Source organism: Crocuta crocuta, unplaced genomic scaffold, assembly GCF_008692635.1.
Source record: "Crocuta crocuta isolate KB4526 unplaced genomic scaffold, BGI_CrCroc_1.0 scaffold138, whole genome shotgun sequence".
Taxonomy (NCBI): domain Eukaryota; kingdom Metazoa; phylum Chordata; class Mammalia; order Carnivora; family Hyaenidae; genus Crocuta; species Crocuta crocuta.
Window position 1 is genome coordinate 6242209 of NW_027532585.1, and position 27295 is coordinate 6269503.

The window sequence follows — 27295 nt, forward strand, 5'->3', positions numbered from 1 at the left end:
ACTACTCTGATAGGTCTCCCTTTGTATGTTAGCGCCCTTTTATCCCTAGCTGCTTTCATAATTCTGTCTTTGTCCTTATATTTTGCCAGTTTCACTATGATATGTTGTGCAGAAGACTGATTCAAGTTACATTTGAGGGGAGTTCTCTGTTCCTCTTGGATTTCAATGTCTGTTTCCTTCCCCAGATTAGGGAAGTTCTCAGCTATAAGTTGTTCAAGGACTCCTTCAGCGCCTTTCTCTCTTTCTTCCTCTTCTGGAATTCCTATGATATGGATATTGTTCCATTTGACTGTATTACTCAGTTCTTGAACTCCCCTTTCGTGTTCCTGGATCAGTTTATCTCTCTTTTTCTTGGCTTCCTCTTTCTTCTACAATTGTGTCTTCTAATTCACCTATTCTCCTCTCTGCCTCTTCAATCTGTGCACTGGATGCCTCCATTTTATTATGCACTTCATTTATAGCATTTTTTAATTCATCAAAACTATTTTTAAGCTCCATGGTCTTTGTAGCAATAGCCTCTCTGATGTCTTCCATGCCTTTTTCAAGCCCAGCGATTAATTTTATGACTATTGTTCTAAATTCTTGTTATGTTGCTTACATGTTTTGAGCAGTTCTTTAGCTGTCATTTCTTCCTAGAATTTCTTTAAAGGAGAGTTCTTCCGTTTCGTCCTTTTGACTAGCTTTATTATGCACTCTGCACCTGCGAGTTCTGCTATATTAAAGGAGGCTCATTGACTGTCCATTGCTTGTCCATTCAGGAAGTGTTCTTTTAATGGTGTCTCTTGGTCTCTCTTGTTTAGACTTTGGTTATTTTATTTCCCTACTCACAATAGTATTTGGGACTCTCCACCATGTGTACTTTGGCTTGTTTCTTTAGAAGCCTGTTCTGAAAGCAGGTCCAGAGAAAATCGGTGTTAGAGATGAGCAGATAGCATCAGCATTGAGGCTCCATGGGAAGGTAAGCTGGGTTCGAAGTCTGGGTTTAATGTTGCCAGGATGAACCAGGAGTGAAGTATAGTGAACAACAGGTAAAACAATCCCACTTAACCAGTGGATGCTGTCAAAAACCAAACTCTGCACACTGTTGCATCTCTCTTGCCTGGAAGGCCCTGCCTAATGTTTCTGGCATAAACAAACTACTAGTAACTATTAGTTACATATACTATAGCATATTATTATATATCTATAAATATACACTACACATTATAATTTTTTTAATTTATTATATTAACTATAATATATTTTTAATGTAATGTTTGGAGCTTAACTGACAAAGAAACTGTTAGTGTCATTAACTAAAATGTGTACACACAGAAAATGAGAAGTAAAGATGTGAGATATGAGAAACAAGATGACTGTAAAACAAAAAAAATTATTTTAGGGCAGAGCAAAAAAGACATTGTAAGTCTTATTAAATAGTTTTTAATTAATTTCTCACTTTGGATGCAATGCAAGACTTAAGGTATGGTAATAGAATTATTGAGTGTTCTTAGGAAGAAAATTGTATCTTTGCTTCCCTTCCTATAAAGGAAATATAAAGGTGGATTACAGGGGAGACATTGTATGGAGGGTATAGAAATTGTAGAGAGGGTATTCATTCATTCATTTTCCATTCAACAAACATTTAATAAAAAGCTATTCCATTTCAGGTAACTTGTAACATCCAGCAAAAGAAGAGGAGAGATATCATGTGGGCTTAACTGGTAAGTATTATCAATAACTAAGATGGGGATGAAGGGAGAATATTTTTAAATAACAAAGTCTCTGAATACAGTTTTTTAAATAAATTAATATGAACAGTAGTGTTATCCAGAAATATTTAACAGAAGTCAAAAAACAAGTTAAAATTGCTTATTAAAATAAATACACAAACATTTATATACTTCTTTAAATCCTAAAAATATGGATTATTCTTCTTATAAAATCAGTAGATGAGCCCATAGAGAAAAAGCAAGGTAAAATGTATAGATAAAATTATTCACAATTAAGAGAAAAGCAAATATGTGTATTCATATTCTATGGTATATAAAAATGGAACTTTGAGAGAAAAGGTGTTTTCTGTTAATAATATATTAAGAAGGATTTATTATGTTTATGAAATACTTACAGAAATATTTATGCTGATGCTTTCACACCTGCTCTAGGCATTTCTAATGTATAATTAACTTGTCCGCCATCACTAATTAGTTTTTGTGCATTATCTGAGCAGTGAAAAAGTATGTATCCAAATTGGCATTTAGCTTAATTCTGCTTTTAGAAAAATCCATAAAAATCAGAATAAAACCAAATACATGTTTAGAGTTTCTTAGAGTAACCTCTAATTTTCTAGAGTATACTAAGTAAATGTTTGGTGTTTTCAAATATGAGGAATATGCTCCATTTTAAATTTACCTTTTAGTGTTCACCCTATGCCTGTCATTTGAAGCAAGTAAGAATTCCTTCACATCTATATGTTAGTAGAAGAGCCACTTTTATTGTTAAATTAATTTTAATATCTAACATCACTTCTTAAACAACCAAATAGTACCAGATACTCACAATGCAAAACCTCATACTTGATAAGAGGGCTAAGGATCACATCACATGTAATTAAAGAGAAATATTCACTTAAAATAAAACAACGGCTTCTACATAGTCCCAAATAAATAAGTATTGTACTTGCAAATTTAAAATCATTAAGTAGCTTTTAAAATTCCAAGAGATATATTAGTGAATGTATTAATGAAAAGAAAGCATGCAAGTGACACTTCATTGCCAAAAACATGTAACTAGAGATGGAAATATTCTATATCATCAGGCCTAGAACTTTAAATAACACTAACCAAATGCCAGTAGTTGAAAGAAGATGAAGTTTAAGTTAAGATAAGGTGGAAAGTAGAAGTTTGTGCAAATAAAAAATAGGCGAGGAGATCTTGAGGAAAAGGGGTAAGTTTAATAAAGGTACAAATAAGATAAGCAAAGTTTCCCAACACTGAAAAGTTCAGAGACTATGTTTCCAGCAGCTTCATGAGGCTCAGTCTACAGATATCTATTTTAAAAGGTATCTTGGGTGCCTGGGAGGCTCAGTTGGTTCAACCTCTGACTCCTGACTTCGGCTCAGGTCATGATCTCATGATTCATGAGATTCGGCTCCATGTCAGCCTCTGGGTTGTTAGCACAGATTCTCTCTCTCCCTTTCGCTCTGCCATTCCTCCGCCCTCCACCTGTGTGTGCATGAACACACACAGATGTATGTTCTCTGTCTCTGTCTCTCTCTCTGTCTCTTTCTCTCTCTCTCTCCCTCCCTCACAAGTAAATAAAGAAAAAGCATCTACAGAAGGAAGTAGTAAGCTGCACTTCTACTAACTCACAATCAAGGCCATTCTGAAATAACTGACTTAATCTCAGGTCCAACTACTTTTCAGTCTCAGTTCTTGCCCATTTGATTCCTTTCATGATGATAAAAGGGATAAAAAGAGCTCAAAATGATGGAGTAGATTTTTTTAAAAAAGCTTAGAGTTATGAGTATCTGAAGTTAGAGGAACACTTTGACCAGAAAAACAAAACATTTCCAAATAATTAGTACAGAAAAAAGACAAACTAGATAAAATATTATAGAAGCTACAAAATAAAGGTTCTTTCATATTATTCAATTTAAACAGGTAGCTCTGCATAATTTAAAAAGCCTTTCTTGATTTTCTTAATGTGTTTAAAGTTATCTTAAAAATGTTATTCTGAAGAAAATATTTTAAAAAATAACTTTTTAGCATTTATTGATTTTTGAGACAGAGAAAGACAGAGTGTGAGTGAGGAAGGAGCAGAGAGAGAGGGAGACAGAGAATCCGAAGCAGGCTCCAGGCTCCGAGCTGTCAGCACAGAGCTCAATGCAGGTCTTGAACTCACAAACCATGAGACCATGACCTGAGCCAAAGTTGGATGGCCAACTGACTGAGCCACCCAGATGCCCCACTGAAGAAGATATTTAATCATAGTATAACCTCACACCTATAACATACTAAATATCTATACCTAATTATTTCATTATTCATTTAATAACCTCTCTCTGAGATATTTAAGTCTCAGTTTGACCTATATAATCATGTATACTAAGAAAATACAAAGTTTTGACTTTTTGTGTCAAAATAATTAACAGAAATAAAAGTTACATGTCAAATGATTTTCATTTATCTATAGTTTTAGATTATTCAGGTCAATGCTCCCAGTTTGAGAGAATTAAACTTGTTATATTTATTTCAAGGAATGCTCAAGTTCATTTGGTTATAAGCTTTCAGCTCCTATAAACACCTGTAGGATGTGACAAGGGTTTGAAATGAAAAAATCTCCCATCANAAATATTAGATATTTCTGTAAGAGTCAGCTTAGGGCAGGGGCACTTGGGTGGCTCAGTCAGTTAAACATCCAAATTCGGCTCAGATCATGATCTCACAGTTCATGTGCTGACAGCTCAGAGCCTGAAGCCTGCTTCAGCTTCTCTGTCTCCCTCACTCTTTCTGTCCCTCACCTGCTCGAACTGTCTCTGTCTCTCTCAAAAAATAAAAAAATAAAAAATAAAAAACATTAAAAAAGAAAGAGTCAGCTATGAGTAGATATCCACAATCTACCACAAAGGAAAACATATGTTGTATTCATAAGAAAGAAAGGTAAAAATAGCACTGTCGCTATGTTGAAAGAACTCTTTATTTCCCCAACCTGAAAAATAAGAGTTTCTTTATCACATTAAAAGTAAAAACATATGTAGAAAAAATAATAAATTAGGAGTGTATATTATTCAAAAGCCTAGGAAAAAAACAACAAAATGAACTAAAAGACATTAATAAATATAAAATTAGGCTTTACTGAAACCAATTATGAATGAAATGATAAAGAAAAAAAATCCAATTGATAATACCAACTCAATCCATTAAACATCTTGCAATAAACTAACCAAAAACAGTAAAACCTAGAGGAAGAAAACTTGGTCATACATAACTACAATCTTTTAAAAGTCTATATTTTATGATTTGAAGAGGAATTTTTCTTCTTACACTATACCTTTTTATGAATAATCAAAATAAGTACACATAAAATTTTAAAACATTTTAGGGATTGACGACATTATAGTTTAATTGCCTTACATTTAGAACAAGGTATAATGAAAAGCATGCAACTAATGATAAAACATCTTACACTGAAACTTATAAATTGAACTCAGCTCCAAAGTGCCTACTCAGGTCATTATGACAGAATTAATCTCTTTCTCCCTCTATCATTCAAACTCTTCATAACACTATTATAGCACCCACATAATGTATAGAAATTTAAGTCCTAACAGTGTGTTGCATATAGTTAAGTACTCAATAACTATATGTAAATTCAGGACTGATTGAGTGTTGAGCCATTGGAGTATACTGAGCCACTCTATTCACTTATTTTCGTTTACTAAAATTTGTGAGTCAGATCGGAAATAATATGACAAAAATAATACTGTTCCAAAAGTCTGAATTATACATTTTTCTTAACATACTTAAGCCTACTGGTGTTATCAATTGTAATAATAAAAATAATAGTAATAATTGCAAGAATAGGATTCTAGAGTTAACACTTGCTGGAAACACCTATTATTTATGTAAAGTACCTCTTTTAAGCCTCACAATAAATTAAATTAGTCACACTATTTTTAAGTGAGGAAACTAGACAATAAAAGGTTAAATAATTACCCAAGATGACAGTGGCATTTCCCGGATATGGAACCAAGCAGTAGCATTCCAAGCCCAAGCTCCTTACAATATTATATACTTCCAGAGTTACAAAGATTGATAGATAGATGATAGATAAATGATAGAGAGATGATACATACATACATACACACACACACACACACACACACACACATATATGCATACATAGATGAAAGGAAACAAGGAAGGAAGGAAATAGCTGGCAGCCCTAGAGTAAACTCATATCAGAGGATCTTCCTGGACATCAATGAGAAATAAAGTAATTTTAATAATAAACTACATTTTAAAGTTTTTTGGTTTATTTCAAGCTTTTATTTAATTTCCAGTTAGTTAACATGGAGTGTAATAGTACTTTCAGGAGTAGAATAAAGTGATTCATCACTTACATATGATACCCAGTGCTCATCCCAACAAGTGCCCTCCCTAATACCCACCATTTACCCCATATTCCATTTAGCCCATACCCCACCCACCTCCCCTCCAGCAACCCTTGTTTGTTCTCTACAGTTAATAGTCTTTATTATGATTTGCCTCTCTCTTCTTTTTTTATCCCTATGTATACCAATTCCATTTCTTAGATTTCATGAGTGAAATCATATGGTACTTGATTTATCTCACTTAGCATAATACTCTCTAGCTCCATCCATGCTGTTACAAATGACAAGATTTCACTCTATTATTGACATTTTTTTAATGTTTATTTGTGAGAGAGGGGAGGAAGGAAGGGGCAGAGAGAGAGAGGGAAACACAGAATCTGAAGCAGGCTCCAGGCTCTGAGCTGTCAGCACAGAGCCCAATGCAGAGCTCAAACTCAAGAATCGCAAGATTATGACCTGAGCCAAAGTCAGACACTTAACCCACGGAGCCATCCAGGTGCTCCAAGCATTCATTATTTTTGATGGCTGAGTAATATTCCATTGTACATACATACCACCTCTTTTTTATCCAATCATCAGCCAATGGACATTTGGGTTCTTTCCAAACTTTCACTATTGTTGACAGTACTGCTACAAACATCAGAGTGCACGTGTCCCTTTGAATCAGTATTTTTGTATCCTCTAGGATACAAAGTAGTGTAGTTGTTGGATGGTAAGGTAGTTCTATTTAAAAATTTTGTGGACATTCCACATTGTTTTCCAGAGTAGCTGCACCAGTTTGCATTCCCACCAGCAGTGCAAGAGCGTTCCCCTTCATCCACATCCTCACCAACACCTTTTGTTTCTTGTGTTGTTAATTTTAGCCATTCTGACTAGTACTGAGAAAAACCACTTTTAACTGTTAATTATAATAAAAGAATAGGTATAAATATGCCATAGTCTAAGAACAATCTAAGGAAAATCTACATTTATATAATATTGGCAACAATGTTAAATTGAATTTAGTAGACTTGAACTTAAGAAATAATATCTGAATCTGCAGTACCTTTAAAGCCTCACCATTCAAACACAAATCTACTTCCTTCTTTCTCTTAATATCATCAGACTTTGAATTTTAATAAATGCATCTACTAATGAAAATGAACTTTTCTCAATAAGGTGAACAAAGAAATAGCAATAAATTTATACTTCCCATTTCTTATAAATTGATTTTAGCCATGGCTGCATTAAAATTAATTCACCAGATGTGACATATTTGTTGATTTAGTTAGATAGCTAACATGGCCTTAAAAAATAAAAATGACTTTCGTATATTACATCACCATAGAGAAGTCATAGACAGCAAAATATTATCTTGCCAACTTAAAGAAACAAGGAAACTATAAGGAATTATTTACAGCTTCATAAACTACCACAGAATGTGCAACAGTGAATAAGATAGGCATTTATCTTTCATTCCCTTTAAATTTCCATTGCACTGTGCCTCAGCTTGCCATATGTGTAATGTCAGTAACAAAAATTAATACAGAATAACTGAACTTAGTCTTAAACCTAGCACAGAAGTATCATCCCCTTTAGGCCAACAGGCCTAAAAACACTTAGGTCTATTGGAGTGATAAAACTTACCATTCTACTTTAAAACACTTTGTAGCTAATATAGTTATTCATATGTTCCTTTTTACCTATATTGGCAAAAAAAATTAATACTTTGGTAATTCTCATGGCATTGGATTGGCCAACAAATTCTTAGATATGCACCCAAAACACAAACAACAACAAAATCAAATAAACTGGACTTCATCAAAATTGAAAACTTATGTGTTTCAAAGGACACTATAAAGAAAGTACAAAGGTAACCTACAGAATGGAAGAAAATATTTGCAAATCATTTCTGATAAGGATTTCATATCTAGAATAAAAAGAACCTTTAAAAATCAATGACAACATCAAACAATCCAAGTAAAACAGGGTAAAGGACTTGAATAGACATTCCTTCAAAGATATATAAATGGGCAATAAGCACATGAAAGACACAGGAATTTGAACAAATATTTGCACACCTATGATTATCCCAACATTAATCCTAATACCACAGGGTGGAAGTAACTCAGGGGTCCAACAACGGATGAATGGATAAATAAAATACATGTATGCATATACTAGAATATCATTAGGCCTTAAAAAGAAAGGACATTCTGACACATGCTACAACATGAAATGCTGTATAATGCCAGATATTTCAAACTATCTAAAGTACTCATATTTATGGTGACAGAAAGGAAAATGGTAGTTGCCAAGAGCTGGGGTGAGGGTAATGGAGAATTATTATTTACTAATTACAGAGTTTACATTTTGCAAGATGAAAAAAGTTCTGGAGTTGGATGGTAATGATAATTCTACAACAATATAAAGGTACTTAATGTCTTTGTGCTATAAACATAAAAACGGCAAAATGGTAAATTTTATGTTTGTATATTTTACCACAATTCAAAAAATAAATTGTTCTAAAATGGGCAAAGGACTTGAACAGACATTTTCCAAAGAAAATCTACAATGACTATCAACCACATAGAAAGACAGTTAACACAACTAGTCATTAAGGAAATGCAAATCAAAACCACAATGGGATATCATTTCATACCCACTAGGATGATTAATATTTTTCAAAATATGGGAAATAACAAGTGTTGGCAAGGATGTGGAAAGCAACTGGAATCTTCTACATTTCTGGTGAAAATGTAGAATGAAGTGGACACTGTGGAAAACAACTTGAACAATTTGCCACTTCTACAAAAAGTTAACCATAGAATTCCCACATGACCCCACAATTCCTCTCCTAGTTTATAAACAAAAGAACTGAAAACCAGTATTCAACATAGACTTCAGTAAGGTTCACAGCGGTATTATTCACAACATGCAAGCGGTGTTATAACTTTTATCTAGGCCATACCTAGACCCAGCCCCCTATTTAGAGAGTCTTTATCTTTTCCCAGACAACAATGGAGGCTTTTCTGTGGGTGCTCTATGGGCAATCTCCATTAGAAATAATGGATTAAAAATGTAAGGGACAAGGACCAATCTAGATATAAAAAAAGAATTACTATAAAATTGTAATTTAAAAGGAAATTTTTAATAGAAAACTGAAAAGGTAAGAGGAAGGTAAGAGGAAAAAGGAGCAGGATAGAGACGAAGATGGAGAAAAGTAGAGTTGAGTAAACAAAAAAATGTGATGAGGAAAGCACTTAAATGCTCTTTTAATATGCTTCAATTCCTATTACATGGCCTCTATTACATATGCTCTCATTGATCTTTATTATCTGCCTTTTACCTCTGAGATAAAGGAGGCGCTGAGAGGTTAAGTGGCCATGGCCAGACATGTAACCAGTGGCAGAGCAGGATTTCGGACCAGGGCTGATTGCAAACACAAAAACTGCCTTACCTGATGTAAGGCATACACAAAACCTTTAATTATTTCTTATTTCTAAAGTCAAAAAATAATTCACTATTATTAAAAAAAAACAATAATAATTGTTTATTAGGGTGCCTGGGTGACTCAGTTGGTTAAGTATCCAACTTCAGCTCAGGTCATGATCTTGTGGTTCTTGAGTCCAAACCCCACACTGGGCTCCGTGCTGAAAGCTCAGAGCCTGAAGCCTGCTTCAGTTTCTGTGTCTCCCTCTCTGCCTATCCTGTGCTCCCCTCTCAAAGCTAAATAAATATTTAAAAAAAATAAAAATAGAAATCAATCAGCAGTGATTATTTTTGAACAGTGAGATTATAGGTGATTTTAAATGTATCTGCATTTGCTGAATTTCCTATAATAAGCATGTATTCATTCTGAAATAAGATAAAGACTTTTTAAAGTAAGTATATCACAAAATTTTTATAGTTCACATCATCCCTAATGAATAAAAACTACTTTCCAAAAATACTTAAACTTAATGGAAAAAAATGTCTTAAATAAAACGTATTTTCAATAAGAGGTTTGTCTTTCTCAACTTTCATTTCTGTAGTAAAAATACACTGAAGTAAACAGGACAATACTTACCTGTGCACTGTCCTCCATTAGTTGGATCTCCATAATAACCTGGCATGCAGTCTTGACACTGCTTTCCTGTGGTAAGATTTTTACACTGTTCACACACGTTATTATTGATGCAAGTGCTATGTCCATTACACTGGCAAGCTAAAAAAAAAAAAAGTAAAAAATATTACAAATACCTACATAACAATAGCAAGTAGCTGTCAAAATAAAGAATTTATTTTACAAAATTGAATGATAGCAAATTCCAAAGGACATTTCCCAAGTTTTATTTTTATTATGTATAACATATATGGCTCAAAATATTAAAGCAGGACAATATATATAATAAATTCTGTGTTAAAATGTTGTCTAATGCTCTATAAAATGTAGGCATAAGAGATAAAGTGAAACATAAAAGTTACAGCTAAAAAGAATACTTTTTAATATATTCCTTAAAGATTCATGTGAATATTAAGTTATATAAAACAAGACTGAATAATATGGCTTTGGTAAAGAATACTAAAATGCATCTTAATTATATTTACATATAATAACAAAGGAATTTTCAGAGGAGTAGCTCTACTATATAACACAGTATAGAAATAACACAAAGTTATCACGGGAAAATGCTACATAATCATCATCCTCTTCATAAAATTCAGGAAAAGCATAAGTTTTCACATTTTCTATTACATTATGAAAAATGACAAGGAAATTTAGAAAGAGGTGTTCACGATAATTTAAGCAAAATCAAGACACAAAACATTATATTTAGAATGCTCAAAATTTTGTCTTAAGATGTAAAAATATGCCTATGGAAAAGTTAATGGTTATCTTAACTTAATAAGATTTTTCTGTATCATCAATTTTCTATAAAAATTCCTATTACTTCTATAAGAAATAATGTTAAGAATTTTAATTTTTTAACATTTGTTTAAAAGTGTAAGTTGTTTCATAGAAAATTTATTATGTGACACTACCAATTAATTCACTCAGGTAAAAACAACATTTATTGAGTGCCTACTATATGTAAAGCATTATCTGAAAAAGTTAAAATAAGAAATAGGCTACTGTAAATATTTTATGAATCTTCTGACTGCATTTTTTTGAATCAGCAAAAGAAATGCTTTAATTTCTGAGTAAGATGTTTAAATTCAGCAATCACATCTAACATCCTCCCTCAGATTACCACTAATATAATAAGGAAACTTGACAGCAATGACAAGAATTTGGGCTTGGTGACAATGACACAAATAAAGCTAGGAAGCAGCAAACCACAATACCTCTGGAAATTAAAAGGGGACCCCTGGTGTAATGTTACTCACTGTCCCTTCCTGAAAATGAGAAGATCAGAAGGCAGTTCTGGGGCAATCATGAAGCATATTAATGGCATGATGCCATACAGCTGGTAGAAAGTGTGATACCAGGAAATCTAATGTTTTAGGTAATGAATACACTCCAACAGAAAGCTGGTTCAATTTAGACCTAACTGCAGGCAAAATTTCCAATGCACGGCCAGGGGAGGAGGGTGAGGGTGGGCAGGGAAGGAATGGTCATTGTTATACCTTCTACTAGCACAGTAGCAATGGCAAAAGAGAAAGCATGTTACAGAAAGCGAAATCCAGGCACAATGGCTGTATCAAACACAGACAAGAAAAGGATACACAATAAGCCTATGATTATGTTTCATTCCCACTAGCATCAGGGTGCTGGAACAGGGAGTAACAGAAGCTTGCATCTAACAGTTCTTCCAGGATACATTGTTACTTGAAAGGTTCTAATAACAACCTGGTTGTGGAACATGAATAAAACTCAAGAGAAGCTATCCATACTGTTTGTCTAAATTTTAAAACAAGCCCAGATGGTTCTTTATCTATTGATAAACAAATGGGCAAAAAAAAAAAAAAAAAAAAAAAAAAACCATTATGGAAAACTCAGCATTTTATATGCAAATAAAGTACATAGTTTTGAAAAATACGTGCTCTGAAACAGATGTAAAACATTTAAAATATCTGCTTGACATTCTCAATAAAATTCAAAAAAATATAGACACAGAAAATCAAGGCTAAAATTTACTCAAACATTTTTTAACACATATCCTATCTTAAGCCAAAAGGGATTGTCAGATGCTAGGAATAAAGCTGAGATTCAAACAAGAGGATTAAAGAAAGAGAATTTTGAGGTAGCAACTGAATTTCACTATACATGGGAAAGACAAGCAAGAGTAAGGAGGCATGGGTTTGAAAACCCAGCATGCCCTTGAGGGGACAGCCTCAAGGAAGAGAGCTAAACTGAACCATAATTATAATGCCTGAAGCCTTCAATTGTAGCTGTGGGAGGGAGAGTACTAAAACACATCACAAGCCCAAAGAAGCTGAAAAGTACCTTAAGGAGACTGAAGTATGTGTATGAAAGAAAAAAGTCACCTGGGAGAATTTAGAGCCTATGCCAGATATAGGTGCAGGGGTGAAATTCATATTGCCCACATGGTGGAAAAACTCCAGCATCAAACACTTATACAAAATCTGGTATCTAATCAAGGAAAGCCTTATTTATTCACCTCACAAAAGCAGATGTAAATGTCCCCTTAAAATATCTCTAAAAACTCAGGTCATACAAATACACCACAAAATATACACTAGAAAATCTTTTTTCTGTAAAGAGACAGATAGTATTTTAGGCTTTGCCAATGATACAATTTCTGTCACAATTACTCACTTTCTGCCATTATAGTGCAAGAGCAACCATACACAATATGTGAACAGTTGAGCGTTATCTGCATTCCAATGAAATGTAACTTACAAAAATAGGCAATGGACCAGGTCTGGGTTTCAGGCCTTGCTTTGCAAACCTCTGACTTAGAGGGAAAGCAAAAGCAAAAACAAAAACACTCACAAAATTAAACCTCAAAGTGGAAAACTAACAAAGCATTAAAACAGAAGGGTCGAGAAAGAAAGAGATAATAAAAATGAGAAATGACAGCCAAAAAACTGGAGTCAGAGGACAATTAGAGAAAATGAAAATATTCAAGATAATTAAAGACAGAAAAAAATTAGAAAGCTATGCTTAAAGAAGTAAAGGTAGATATAACGGCAATATCTGATCAAATTGAGAATATCAGTAAAAACATAAGAGATTTTTTAAAAAACTAATGAAAGTTAATGAGTAGAATAGTTCAATAACTAAAATAAGAAAATGCACTAGAGGGACTCAACAGTAGATTTGAACTGGTAGAAGAAGGAAATAATGGGTCAGTAGAAACCATGTTAAGTACAGAAAAAAAAATAAAGGAGAAAAGTGAACAGAAACTCATATAAATGTGGGAAACCATCAAGTACTCAAGCCTACATGTAATGGCAGAGTTGAAAGGATAAGAAAGAGAATGAGCAGGTTACAATTTACTTGAAGAAATAATTCTGAAAACTTCCCTAATTTGATAAAAATGTTATCTACACATTCAAGAAGCTTAACTCTAATTATAATAAACATGAAGAAATTGACAGTCACATAATAAAAACGATAAAAGCCAAGGACAAGTAGAAAATCTTGAAAGCAGAGAGAGAAAATAGGACTCCTCACTTACAAAGAAGGCCAAGAAATGTAACAAATGACCTTTGTAATCAGGAGAAATGGAAGCCAGTCGGCAGTACAAGAATATATTTAAAGTTGTCAAAGAAAAACTGTCAACCCCAAACTTCCTACTCAGCAAAGATACATTCAAAAAATTTTAAGTTAAATAAAGACATCCACATATAAAGAAAAATTAACAGAGTTTGTTGCTAGCAGATTCACACTGTAAGGAAGACAACAGGGAGTTCATCAGTGGGAAACCACATGATCCCAAATAGTAACTCAACTCCACGCAATACAATAATGAGTACTGGTAACAGTAATGGTGTCATTACAAAAGACTGTGAAAGGATATACTTTGTCTCCTCTCTTCTGATTTCAAATTGTTAAATTATATTTTAAAAGACATAAATAATGACATTGTTGGGTTTATAACATAAAACATAGTATATTCCCCAATAACAGCACAAAGGAAGTGGGGAGGACAAAATCTATACTGGGCTATGGATATGACATGGTATTAGCAGATGGTAACTTGAATGTACAGGAAGAACACTAGAAGTAGTAAATATAAAAAGTAATGTAATAAAAGCTACAAATATATACTTGTCCTCCTTTCTCTCAGATTCTTTTAAGACAAAATTTTATAAAGTATTACCTGTAAAAATTTATTGGTGGGTTTGGAACATATATAGATGTAATATGTATAACAATTCAACAAAAAGAAGAGAAAAAGAATAGACCTATATCACCAATATTATGTTGTCTAACCAAAATTACATTACGACGAACTGGAATCAAATGTTAACAAGTAGAGCAGTGTATGGCAAACACTGGAGCAACTACTCAGGAAATAAAAGTACAGTGAAAAAATGCCTTCAATAAGTTTAAACATTAAATTATAAAATAGTCACTTACCAATAAATAAATAAATAAATAAATAAATAGGTAAATAGTAAATAAATAAGAAGTAGAGGAACAAAAAAATCATGAGACATATAGGGAAAAAACTATAGTAACACACCTAAATCCAATTATATCATAATAACAATAAATGTGAATGTAGTAAACACCTCAACCAAAAGAACTGACAGACTGGATAACAAACAAAGATCCAAGTATGTACTGTATATAGGAGACACACCTAAAGATACAAAGACTGAAAGTGAGTGAATGAAAACAGATATACAAAGAGCAACCATTAGTAAGTTGGAGTAGCTTTACAATTTTCAGATAAATAAACTTTTTAAAATTTTTTATGAGAGATAAAGAGGGACATTTTATTACAGTAAATGACAATCCATGAAGAACATATAAAAAATGAAAATTTATATGCACCTAATAGCATATCCCCAAAATTCATGATGAAAACCTGACAGAAATTAAAATATAAATATACAATTCCTCAATAATATTTGGAAGCTTTAATACCTTCAATAATGAATAGAAGAACTAGAGGGATGATCAGGAGGAAAGAGAAGACCTGAACAACACTATAAGTCAACTAAACCAAACTAACACAAAGAGAATAATCCACACAACAGCAGGAAAATGTGCTTCTTCTCAAGTAAACCTAATACATCCTGCATGATAGACTATAAACTAGATCATAAAACAAATCTTAATAAATTTAAAAGAATTCAAGTCATATAAAGTACTCTCTCTGGACACAATAAAATGTAATTGGAAATCAGTTTCAGAAGTCTGAGAAAATAATAAGTATGTGGAAATTAAGCCACACATTCCTAAATAACCAATGGGTCAAAGAACAAAACATAAGAAAATTAAAAATTACTTTCAAGCAAATGAAAATGAAAACATCACATACCAAAACCTAAAAGATGCTGAACATTTAAAAAGATTCAAATCAATCTAAGTTGTCACCATAACAAAGTAAAAAATAAATAGCAATCTAAACGCAAAGCAAGCAAAAGAAAGGAAATAATTTAGATTAGAGGGGAAATAAATGAACTAGAATATGAAAACAATAAAGAAAATCACTAAAGTCAAATCTGCTCCTTGTAATGATCAAAAATATTGACCTAACTTCAGCTATATTAACCAAGCTATAAAAGAAGACATAAATTATTAAAATCAAGAATGGTAAACTTTAGGGGCACCTGTGTGGCTCAGTTAGTAAAGCATCTGACTTTGGCTCAGGTCATGATTTCACAGTTTGTGAGTTCAAGCCTTGTGACAGGTTCTGTGCTGACAGCTCAGAGCCTGGAGACTGCTTTGGATTCTGTGTCTTCCTTTCTCTCAGCTTCTTTGCTTCTCTCTCTGCTTCTCTCTCTTCTTTGCTTCTCTCTCTCTGCTTCTCTCTCTTTCTCTCAAAATTAATAAACCAACAATTAAAAATTTTTTAAAAAGAATGATAAACTTTAATTTAAAGATAAGAGAAAGGAAAATCTTTAAGGGGTGTCTGGGTGGCTCAGTCAGTTGGGCATACAAGTCTTGATTTTGGCACAGGTCATGATCATAGTTTGTGGCATCAAGCCCTGTGCTGGACTCTGTGCTGACAGCATGGAGCCTGCCTGGAATTCTCTCTCCCTTTCTTTCCCTCTCCCACTTACTCACCGGCACATACACATTGTCTCTCTCTTTCTTTCTCTTTCTCTCAAAATAAATGAAAAAACTTAAAGAAAAGAAAATCAGAAAGGAAGAGGTGATATACCACTAACAAAAGGTAGGAAAGAAGAATTATAAGGGGACATTATGAACAAGTGTATGCCAATAAATTAGAAAACTTAGATTAAATGGACAAATTTTTGGAATGATACTAACGACCAAGCTGACTTAAGTAGAAACAGAAAATATGCATAAATTCTAACAATGAAGAGAATGAGGTACAGGCTTCTAGTTTCAGAATGAGTAAGTCACAGGGATGAAAGATGCAGCATAGAGAATACATTCAGTGGTCCTGTACTGGCATTGTGTGGCAACAAATGGTAGCTATACTTCTGGTGAACCTAACATAATGTATAGAGTTGTTGAGTTACTATATTGTGCACCTGAAGCTAATGTAACATTGTATGTCAACTACATTGCAATAAAAACAAATAAGCAAATTAATTAATAAAGTTAGCAATCAACAAAGTATCAGCAAAATATAGCTCAAGATCAGCTGGCTTCACTCATAAATTCTACCAAAAGGTTTAAGAATAATTATTAATTATTCAAGAATATTTCTGCAGTAGAGAAGCAAAGGGAAAACTTCCTAACTCATTCTATGAGACCACTACTAACTCAATACAAAAATCAAAGTCATCCCAGGATTGGGATAAATCTGTTTAAAAATATAAGAAACAATCAAGTATATACCATATTAATAGAGAAAGAGGGAAAACCAACATGATCATATCAATATATAGAAAATACTCAGTAAACTAGGAAAAGAAAGGAATTGCCTCAACCTATACAGGACATATATGAAACATACATAGCTAACACTGTATTTAATGGTAAACAATTGAAAGCTGTCCTTTTAAGATCAGGAATAAGACAAAAATGTCCTCTCTTGTCAGTTCTATTCAACATTGCCCAGGAGGTTCTGGAAAGGACAATTAAGCAGAAAAAGAAATGAAAGGCATTTAGATTTTAAGAGAATGTTTACAACTAAGTCAATTTGCAGATGACATGATCTTGCATATAGCACATTAAAGGGGGTCCACACAAAAATTATTTGAGCTAATAAATGAATTCAGCAATATTGCAGAATAAAAGATCAATTACAGATAAATCAGTTTCATTGTATTTCTATACACTTACAATGAACAACCCAAAAATAAACTTAAGAAAACAATTCCACTAACCATAGTATTAGGAAGAATAAAGTACTTAGGAGTATACTTAACCACAAAAATAGAGAACTTGTACTTTGAAAACTACAAAACATTGTTGAAAGAAATTAATGGAAAGACTTCTTCTATTCACATTATTAGGCTTAATATAAAGATAGCAAATCATCTAACCTGATCTACAAATTAAATGAAGTATCTATCAAATTCCAAAACACATTTTTTATAGGAAGAGACAAGCAGATCGTAAAATTTACAAGAAGTTACAAAGAATACAAACTAGCCAAAATGATCTTGGGGGGAAAAAAAAACAAAGAGGAATGCTTACACTTCTCAGTTTCAAGACCTACTATAAAGTTACAGCAATCAAACCAGTGTAGTATTAGCATAAGGAGAGACACACCGATAAATAAAATAGAATTAGGTCCACAAACAATCCCATACATCTATAATTTATTGATTTTCAAAAAGGGTGCCAAGACCATTAAACGGAGAAAGAATAGTCTTTTCAACAAACAGTGTTGGGATAACTTGGTATCAACATACAAAAGAAAAAACATTGTACCTGTACCTCACACCATATATAACAATTAGCTCCAGGGGCACCTGGGTGGCTCAGTCCCTCACTCTCTGTTCCTCCCCAGTTTGTATGCTCACTCGCTCACTTTCTCTCTCTCTCTCTCTCTCTCTCAAAAGAAATAAACATTTTTTTTAAAAAAATTAACCCCAAACGGATCAAAGATCTAAATGTAAGAGCTAAAATTATAAGAATCTTAAAAGAAAATATAATGTAAATCTTCATGATTTTCAATTAGACAAGAGTTCCTTAGATATGATACCAAAGCATAAACAACCAATAGAAAAAACATATATTGGATAGCATCAAAATACAAAACCTATGTCCCTTAAAAATAACCATCAAGAAAGTGAAGAAACATTCTACAGAATAGGAGAAAATATTTAAGAATCATATCTTCAATAACCTAGAATATATAAATAACTCTAAAATTACTATTATATAAAGAATTAAAATGGGCAAAGTATTTGGGTAGATATTTTCCAAAGAAGATATACGAATCTTAATGAGCAAATGAAAAGAGCATCATTATTCTTATGAGAAATGCAAATCAAATCCACAACGAGGGGCTCAGTTGGTCAGGTGTTAGACTCTCGATTTCAGCGCAGGTCATGATCTCAGGATTTATGAGATCAAGCCCTGCCTTGGGCTCTGCAATGACTGTGCAGAGGCTGCTTGGGATCCTCTCTCTCTGCCCTTCCCATACTCATACTCTATCTCTATCAAAAAATAAATAAAGAAACTTAAAAAAAAATAAAATGAGCTAACTCTTAATATCCACTAGGGTAGTACTAATCAAAATAATGGACAAAAACCAGTTTGGTGAGGATAAAATAATTAGAACCCACAAATATTGCTAATGGCCATGTAAAAAACTGGTACAATTTATCTCTAGAAAACAGCCTGGTAATTCCTCAAAAGCCTAAATACAGATTTATCATAGGATGAAACATTACACCCCTACATATATACCAAAAAAATTAAAACATGTCTACATAAAATATTCACAGGAGCATTATTCATAATAGCAAAAGTATGAAAAGGGCCAAAGACCCATTGACTGATGAATGCATAAACATGTGGTATGCATAACTGAATATTATTCAGCCATAAATAGAAGCAAAAGACTAACAATATATGCTACCATATGAATGAACCTTAAAAACATTATGCTAAGTCAGAGAAACCAGCCCAAAGCCCAGGTATTGTATGACTGTCTTTAAATATTCAGAATAGACAAATTCATAGAGAAACAATGTATATTAGTCGTTTTCAAGTGCTAGTGGAAGGAAGAATAGGAAGTAACTATTAAAGTGTATGGGGTTTTGTTTTGGGGTAAATTATTCTGGAACTCTATGATGGTGATAGTTACACACCTACTGACTATACTACAAACCATTTAACATGATGGATTTCATGCCATATGAGTTATAGTTTAAGAAATAAACATACAGGGGTACCTGGGTAGTTCAGTTGGTTAAGCATCCAACTCCAGCTCAGGTCATGCATGATCTCACAGTTTGTGAGTTCAAGTCCCACTCCAGGTACTCTGTGCTAATGTACAACTCAGAGCCTGGAGCCTGCATCAAATTCTATATCTTCCTCTCTCTCTCCCCCTGCTCATGTTCTGTCTCTGTCTGTCTCTCAAAAATAAATAAATTTTAAAATATAATTTTTAAAAGAAACAAAAACATACCAAAAAATAGAACTAATTAGATGAGCTGAAAAATAACTGATACAAACTCTTCCCATGTATGTATGTACAAACTTCATAATATTACTTTATCCTTGCTCTCATCAAAAAAGTGGGATTTTTCTCACCTTTTCATCATGGATTCACATCAAGACTTCCTCAAAATAACAGAATATAGAAGAAGTGATGGTATATAAAATTCTAAGCTTAGGCCTCAAGAGACACATGTACTCTGCACTCTCCTTAGAATTCTAAGAACACCACGTATAGAAGCAGCCTATAAAACTGGAAGATGACAGGACAGCAGAAAAGAGTCAATCACAGCTGAGGACGCCTAGGTCAACCAGCCAAACCAGACTCCTAGCAATGTGAAGGCAACATTATGAAACCATCTGAAACAAATCAGGTGGCCAGATTACTGTAGTCACATTAAATACATGCACACACACGCATGTGCACACACAAACACGCACACTCACGCACAACCAGAAGATACTGACAGAAGAAGTGCCTAGCAGAATTCAACAAGAAAATAAGAAGATGCAAAACCATGAATAAAAGTGCTTTCATACAGTGAGCTTGGGATATTATGTTAAATAGTAATAAATAACTGAAACACAAGTTGAACATAAAAATGGAAATATCTAAAGAAAGAATACATGAAATGCAGCACAGTTCAAAGGAGTGACAAGAATATAAAATACAGAGAACACATTAAGAAAAATTATGGACATAGTGAAAAAGCCTAACATAAGTAAAGCAAACTCCTAGAAATAGAAGACAGAGTGACACAATGAGACAGGTGGGAATATTTAAAGAGATAGTGGCAGAAAACTTTACAAAAATTATGGAAAAAATCCAGCTAAGGAATAAATAAACCATATAATTCACAATCACAATAAAAAATAAATACTTAGATACACCATATTAAAATTACTGATATTCAAAAACTAAGGAAAAAATCTATTTTAAAAAGACAGAAGTAGGAAAAAAAACATACTGTTTTCAAAAGGGAAACAATAAGACTAATAGAGGAATTCTTAAGGGATTCTTAAGAGAAAGAGTCAAAGAGAAAAGAAAATTACACCTTCAAATTATTGAAAAAAAATCTTCTGTCAACTCAGAATGCTATTTCCAATAAGAACATCCATCAAATATACAGACATGCAATTACACATTAAAAATGTTTTCAGGCATATGAAAACAAACATAATTTATAGCCACAATTGAGAAACATAGTATTTATAAATGTTAAATAAAGTCATAAAGCTAAAGAAGTATTACAGCAGAAGTAAATTCAGATCTAAGTGAAAAAAAGAAGATCAGAGAAAATGAACACTACATGGGTAAGTAAAATAATTTTTTTCTTATCATTATTTTTTATAAGAAATGTCATCTGTTTAAAGCAAAAATAATGTACTGTGTGGTTAATAACAAATACAGAAGTAAAATATATGTGGCAATAATTATACAAAGGACAGAAAAAGAGCAAATGGAATTACACTATTGTAATATTCTTACCTTATACATGAAGTAGTATAATATTGATTCAAGGTAGACTGTGATAAGATAAAGATGACTATTACAATCACTACAGCAGTCACTAAAAAAAACACAAAAGAAGTATAGCTAAAAATCCAATAAAAGTGATAAAAGTGGACTTTAAAAACACTTAATTAATCCAAAAAAGGCAAAAGGAAAAACCAACAAAAGAAGAAAAAGTAAAGGAAAATTTCAAAACAAATACCATGATGGTAAGACTTAAACTCAATTATACCAGTATTATATTAAATCTAATTGGACTAAATACTCTGATAAAGGCAGAGATTTTCAGAATACATTTAAAAAACAAAACAAAACAAAAAAGCAAGACCTGTATGTTGTTTACCCGAGATTCATTATTGTAAATAAAAACAGATTGATAGAAGACTTCCACTCCTGCCCATGAAGCATTAATCACACTAAGAATTGACCTCCAGTTGTAAGCAACAAGAAAATGAAACAAGATATGAAACAACTACTTTCAAATAACAGGCAGCTTAAAAATGGCATCTGAGAAAAACAAAAACATGAGCCTATGACTCCCCTGGCTTGCTAGCTGGAGGCAGATTTAAAGATGCAGCCCAGGGAAGCAAACCCAAACAAAGCCCAGAGAGCTCATCTGGTGGAGAAAACAAAGATCAAACTTTGGGGAGGTCATGTGGTTAGAATTTGGGTGGCAAAATAGGAGAGAAAAGAGAGCTACACACTTCAATCTGCTGAGGGGTTTTCTTAAATTTTTGACTGAATAATGATTTCAGCACAGTGTGAAACTCCATGAAGCTAGAGAAAGAACCACCAGAAAACAGTAAGTCAAATAAAGCTAATAGCTCACATAGGACTGGAATAATGTGTATTCCAAATAGAGTGGAGAGGCCTCATAATACAAAGAGCACTCTCTAGATACCGAGAAAGACACTGTCTCAGTAGTGGAAATAAACTAGCACTGAACTTAGGTTTGCTATATAGAGGACCTTACAAAAACCTTAAACACAATTTTTGAACTGATTGTACAGATCCTAAATAACATAACTGCATGCCAGAATAAAGTACAACACGCCAAAAGAAATACAACAAAATCAAATAATAAAACTGTAAAAATTCAGTTTCTAGAACACCATTAAAAATCACCAAGCCAAAATATGTGTTCCATAGTCAGAAAAAAAATTAATAGAACAAACAAGAAAACATCACGCACAATAGAGTGAGCAGAGAATGATTTTTAAACAGCTATTAAAAGTGTATTTAATGTGCTCAAGAATATAGAAGAAAACATGACCATAAAAAAGGAGAGAAACTGAAAATATAAAAATGACAAACATAATTTTAAAAGATGAAAAATAAATATGCAAAAAATAAATTCAATGGAAAAAAATAATCTTTCAACAAATGCTGCTGGGACCCTTGGATAGACACATGCTAAAGAATTTAGCTGGAACCCTACCTCAAACCACACACAAAAATAAACTCAAAATCGTTCAAAAGCCTAAATGTAATAGCTAAAACTATTAAATTCTTAGAAGAAAATATAAGTGTAAATCTTTGGGATATTACATTTTGCATGGTTTCCCAGATATGACACCAAAGGCAAAAAAATATATTGAAAAAATAGACAGGACATCAACAAAATTTAAAATTTTGTGCAGCAAAGGACACTCTCAAGAAAATGAAAGGACAACTCACAGAGTGGAATGTTTGCAAATCAATCTTTGATAAGGGCACTACATGAAGAACTCTGACAGTTCAATAATAAAAAAGACAAATACCCCAATTAAACAATAAGCAAAGAATATTATGGACATTTCTCAAAAGAAACAGAAGTGGCCACTAGGCACATGAAAAGATGTTCAACATCATATCCCATTGCAATTCCCTCATTGCATATCAAAACTGCAACGAGATAGCACTTCACACCCACCAGGATAGTCATAATCAAAATGACGTGAAGTAACCAGTGTTGGCAAAGACATGGAGGAAATAGAATCCCTTGTCCACTGTTGTGTAAAATAATGCAGCAGCTTCGAAAGAGTCTGGTAGTTCCTCAAAAGGTTAGTTGCAGTCACTGTTCAACCCAAAGTAATTGTATCTAGTAAAGATATTCTATTCCCAAAGTAATGAAAATAGGTTCACAAGCAAATTTTTATACGACTGTTCAAAGAAGCATTATTTAAAAAGCCCCAAATTGTAAACACACAAATGTCCATCAAGTGATAATTAAATAAACAAACTTTGGTATATCCACAAAATATTATGCAGTTAATACAAAGAAATAAAGTACTACATGCTACATGCAGCAACATGGATAAATCTTGAAAACATGTCACATTATGGAATGGGAAAGAAACCAGTTACAAAAGACTACAATCATATGATTCAATTTATTTAAACTGTCCAAAATAGACAAATTCATAGATATAAAGATTAGTGGTTGCCTCCAACTGACAAGAGTCGATGAGGGTTTAACAGTCAGTGACTGCTAATAATAAGGTTTCTTTTGAAGATGACAAAATTCCTTTTAAAGTGATTTGTGGCAATGACTGCATAACTCTGTGAATATACTAAAAAACAACTGAGTCATAAATACACTTTAAATGGAAAAACGGTATGGTATGGTGGATAATCTTAGGTGTCAATGAAGCTAGGTTACAGAACTCAGTATTTAATCACACTAATGGCTCCCTATTGAGTTTGGTAGGGACCTGTACATATGATGGAATAGTCATCAGTTTAATCTGATTAGGTTGTGTTACATGGCACAGTTGACTTTAAGAAAGGAAAATCATCCTGGATGAACCCAATAAGAAGATCCCTTAAAAGGAACTGGCCTCTACCTGAAGAGATTAAAAGGGAGAGATACCATTTGAGCTTTTGAGACTCTACATTGTTAGTCTGGGAGATGAAGGAGGGTATGTGGGAAAGAATGTGAGCATTCATTAGAAGCTAAAGTGGTTACTAGCTGATAGCCAATGAAAAAACTGCCACTTCAGTTATACAACTGCAATGAACTGAATTTTGAGAAGTACCTGAGTGAAACTGGAAGCAAATTCTTCTCCATAACTTCCAAACAAAGACTCAGCCTGACTGACACCTTGATTTCATCCTTCGAGACCTCAAGTAGAGAAGCCAGCCAGGCCAGGTCGACCACATGACATACAGAAGTGTGAGCTATAACTGGGTATTGTTTAAGTCTCTATGTTTGTGGTAATTTGTTATGTTGCAATAGAAAACTAATACACTCTCCAAAATAATGCAGTGAGAGAAAAAAAGAACAAACTGATATGGTGGCAGCTGCTTCTATCAAAGTAGAAAGTGGTAACCTACAATATTTTTTAAAATTAAAAGAAGAGCCTTGTCATACTGCTGAACCTTCATCCATTTTGAAAGTCTGTTATTAGGTGGTAATGTTTAGGAATGTCCTCTTGATGAATTCAACTTATTTATGTTTATGAAGTGATCCTCATTCTAGGTAATATTTTTTGCTCTAAAATCTTTTTGCCTCTGAGGCATCTAGGAAGTTCATTCAGTTAAGTGTCTGACTTCGGCCCAAGTCATGATCTCACCATCCGTGAGTTTGAGCCCCACGTAGGGCTCTGTGCCTACAGCTCGGACCCTAGAACCTGCTTTGGATTCTGAGTCTCCCTCTCTCTCTGCCCTGTCCCGGCTCACACTCTTTCTCTCTCAAAAATAAAATAAAAACATTTAAAAACTGTTTTCAATCTATTTGTCTGATATTCTTATAGCCAACTCAGCTTCCTCTTGATTTGTGTTAGTACATTATATCAATTTCCACTCTTTTACTTTTAAAATAAATGTGTCTTTGTATTTTAAATACAAAATGAAACAACATAGCAAATATTTGGGTTTTGCTTTTTTAGATAATATGAAAATCCCAGCCTTTTTATTGAGGTAATGGATCATTTATATTTAGCATAATTACTAAAATGACTGAGGCTAAATCTATCATTTTGCCATTAGTTAACAATCTGTCCTATCCTGTACAGCTGTTTTTCTCTTGTTTTGCCTTCTTTTGGATTATTTCACCTACATTCTTGGCTTATTGGCTATGACTCTGTGTTACTTTAGTAGTTTGAGGGTTTAGAATATACTTCTATAATTATCACAGTCTAAGTTTAAGCAATATACCACTTCACATAATATATAAAAATCCTACAACAGGATACTTCCATTATTCTTCCCTTGGCCTTTAAGATATTATACTCATAGTTTTCTTCTACATAAAAATTAAACTCCTAATATATTGTTGTCATTTTCACCTTAACATATTGATTGCCTTTTTTTTAGATATGAAAATTGTAAGAAAAAAACTCTTTACCCATATTCTTACCATGTCCTTTATTTATATTCCTTTGTGTAAATCAAATTTATATCTGGAAGTTCTCTTTCTGACTAAAGGACTTGATTTAACATTTCTCATACACCAAGTCCACTGGTAATAAATTCTTATAATTTTTGTAATTTTGAAACAATCTTTATTTTACCCTCATTTTTGAAAGATATTATCATTAAATAAAGAATTCTAAGTTATTTCTTTTGCTATTTTAAAGATGCTCCACTTCTGTNGTGTGTGTGTGTGTGTGTGGTTTTTTTTTCTGATGAGAAATATGATATCAGGCTTCCCTTCATCCCCATCCCCTATACATACTGAGTCATATTTCTCTGGACTGCTTTAATCTTTTTATCACTGGTTTTCAGCAGTTTTATTATTATGGGCATTGGTACATTTCCTCACATTTTTTGTGCTTGACATTTATTGACTTTCTTGCCTCTTTGGATTCAGTTTTTATCAAATTTGGAAAAATTATGGTCATTATTTCTTGTGATTTTTCTAAATGCTTTCTCTTTCCTTCTTTTGGAGTATCCAATTATTGGGCCCAATATTACAAAAATATTAGGACCCTTGACCCAGGGCTCACTGATGTGCTGTTCATTTTATTTCCTTCTGTGCTTCATTTTGGGTGCTTCCTATTGCTTGTCTTTGCATATACCAATCTTAACTTATACACATCTAATCTGATATCAATCCTGTTCATTTCTCATCTCAATATTTTTTATCTCTATAAATTCTACTTTTTTTTGTTTTCTGTGACTGTATTTAACATGTACAAAAGTTTAGTTTTTTACGAGCACCTGGGTGGTTCATTCAGTTGAGCATCTGACTTTTAGTTTCGGCATAGGTCATGAACTCACAGTTTGTGGGTTAGTGCCCTACATTAGGCTCTGTTCTGAGTGTTCAGGATCTGCATGGGATTCTCTCTCTCTTCTCTCTGTCCCTCCCCTTCTCATGCACAATCTGTCTCTGTCTCTCTCTCAAATAAATAAACCTACAAAATTTTAGTTTTCAATATATGGGATATCTTCATAATCATTGTTTCAATATCCTTATCTACTTTTAACATATATTTAATTTCTACGTTGGTTTCAATTGAGTGATTTTTCTTTCTAAATCAAGGTTTTCCTAATTCTTTGCATACATGCATATTGGAAGCCTGACATTGTGAATTTTAAATATTACATTTTGGGTGTTAGAAATTTTTTGTATTACTAAAAATATGCTTCCACTTTTTTTTCTGGAATTTGGCTAAGTTAACTGAAAACAGTTTTATCCTCCAGGCTATGTTACACAGAACCATAGTAGCATTTATTCTCATTCCAATTTTGCCATATTATGTTAATAAAATCCTTCTAAGTACTCTACCTGATGCCCAATAATTAACGCCCAAGCAATTCCCAGGCCTGTGTGTGATTTGGTGACAATTCCATTCAAGTAATTCTTTCTGCAGACTTGAGTAGTTTTCTACAGTGTTACACTGATTTTTTTTTAAAGTTTATTTTCAAGAGAGAGGGAGAGACAGAATGTGAGCAGGGGAGGGGCAGACAGAGAGGAAGACACAGAATCCAAAGCAGGCTCCAGGCTCTGAGCTACCAGCACAGAGTACAACACGGGGCCTAAACTCACGAACTATGAGATCATGACCTGAGC

At 33.1% G+C, this 27295-nt stretch overlaps 1 protein-coding gene across 1 annotated transcript in view; it reads right to left on the bottom strand.

Annotated features, from left to right (window-relative positions):
* Window positions 1-27295, bottom strand: part of ATRNL1 (attractin like 1) — a 767076-nt gene that overhangs the window by 540187 nt on the left and 199594 nt on the right. The window contains exon 19 of the mRNA XM_077779526.1: window positions 10143-10280. Within this exon, the coding sequence (XP_077635652.1) occupies window positions 10143-10280 (138 nt within the window). The remainder of the gene's footprint in view (window positions 1-10142; window positions 10281-27295) is intronic.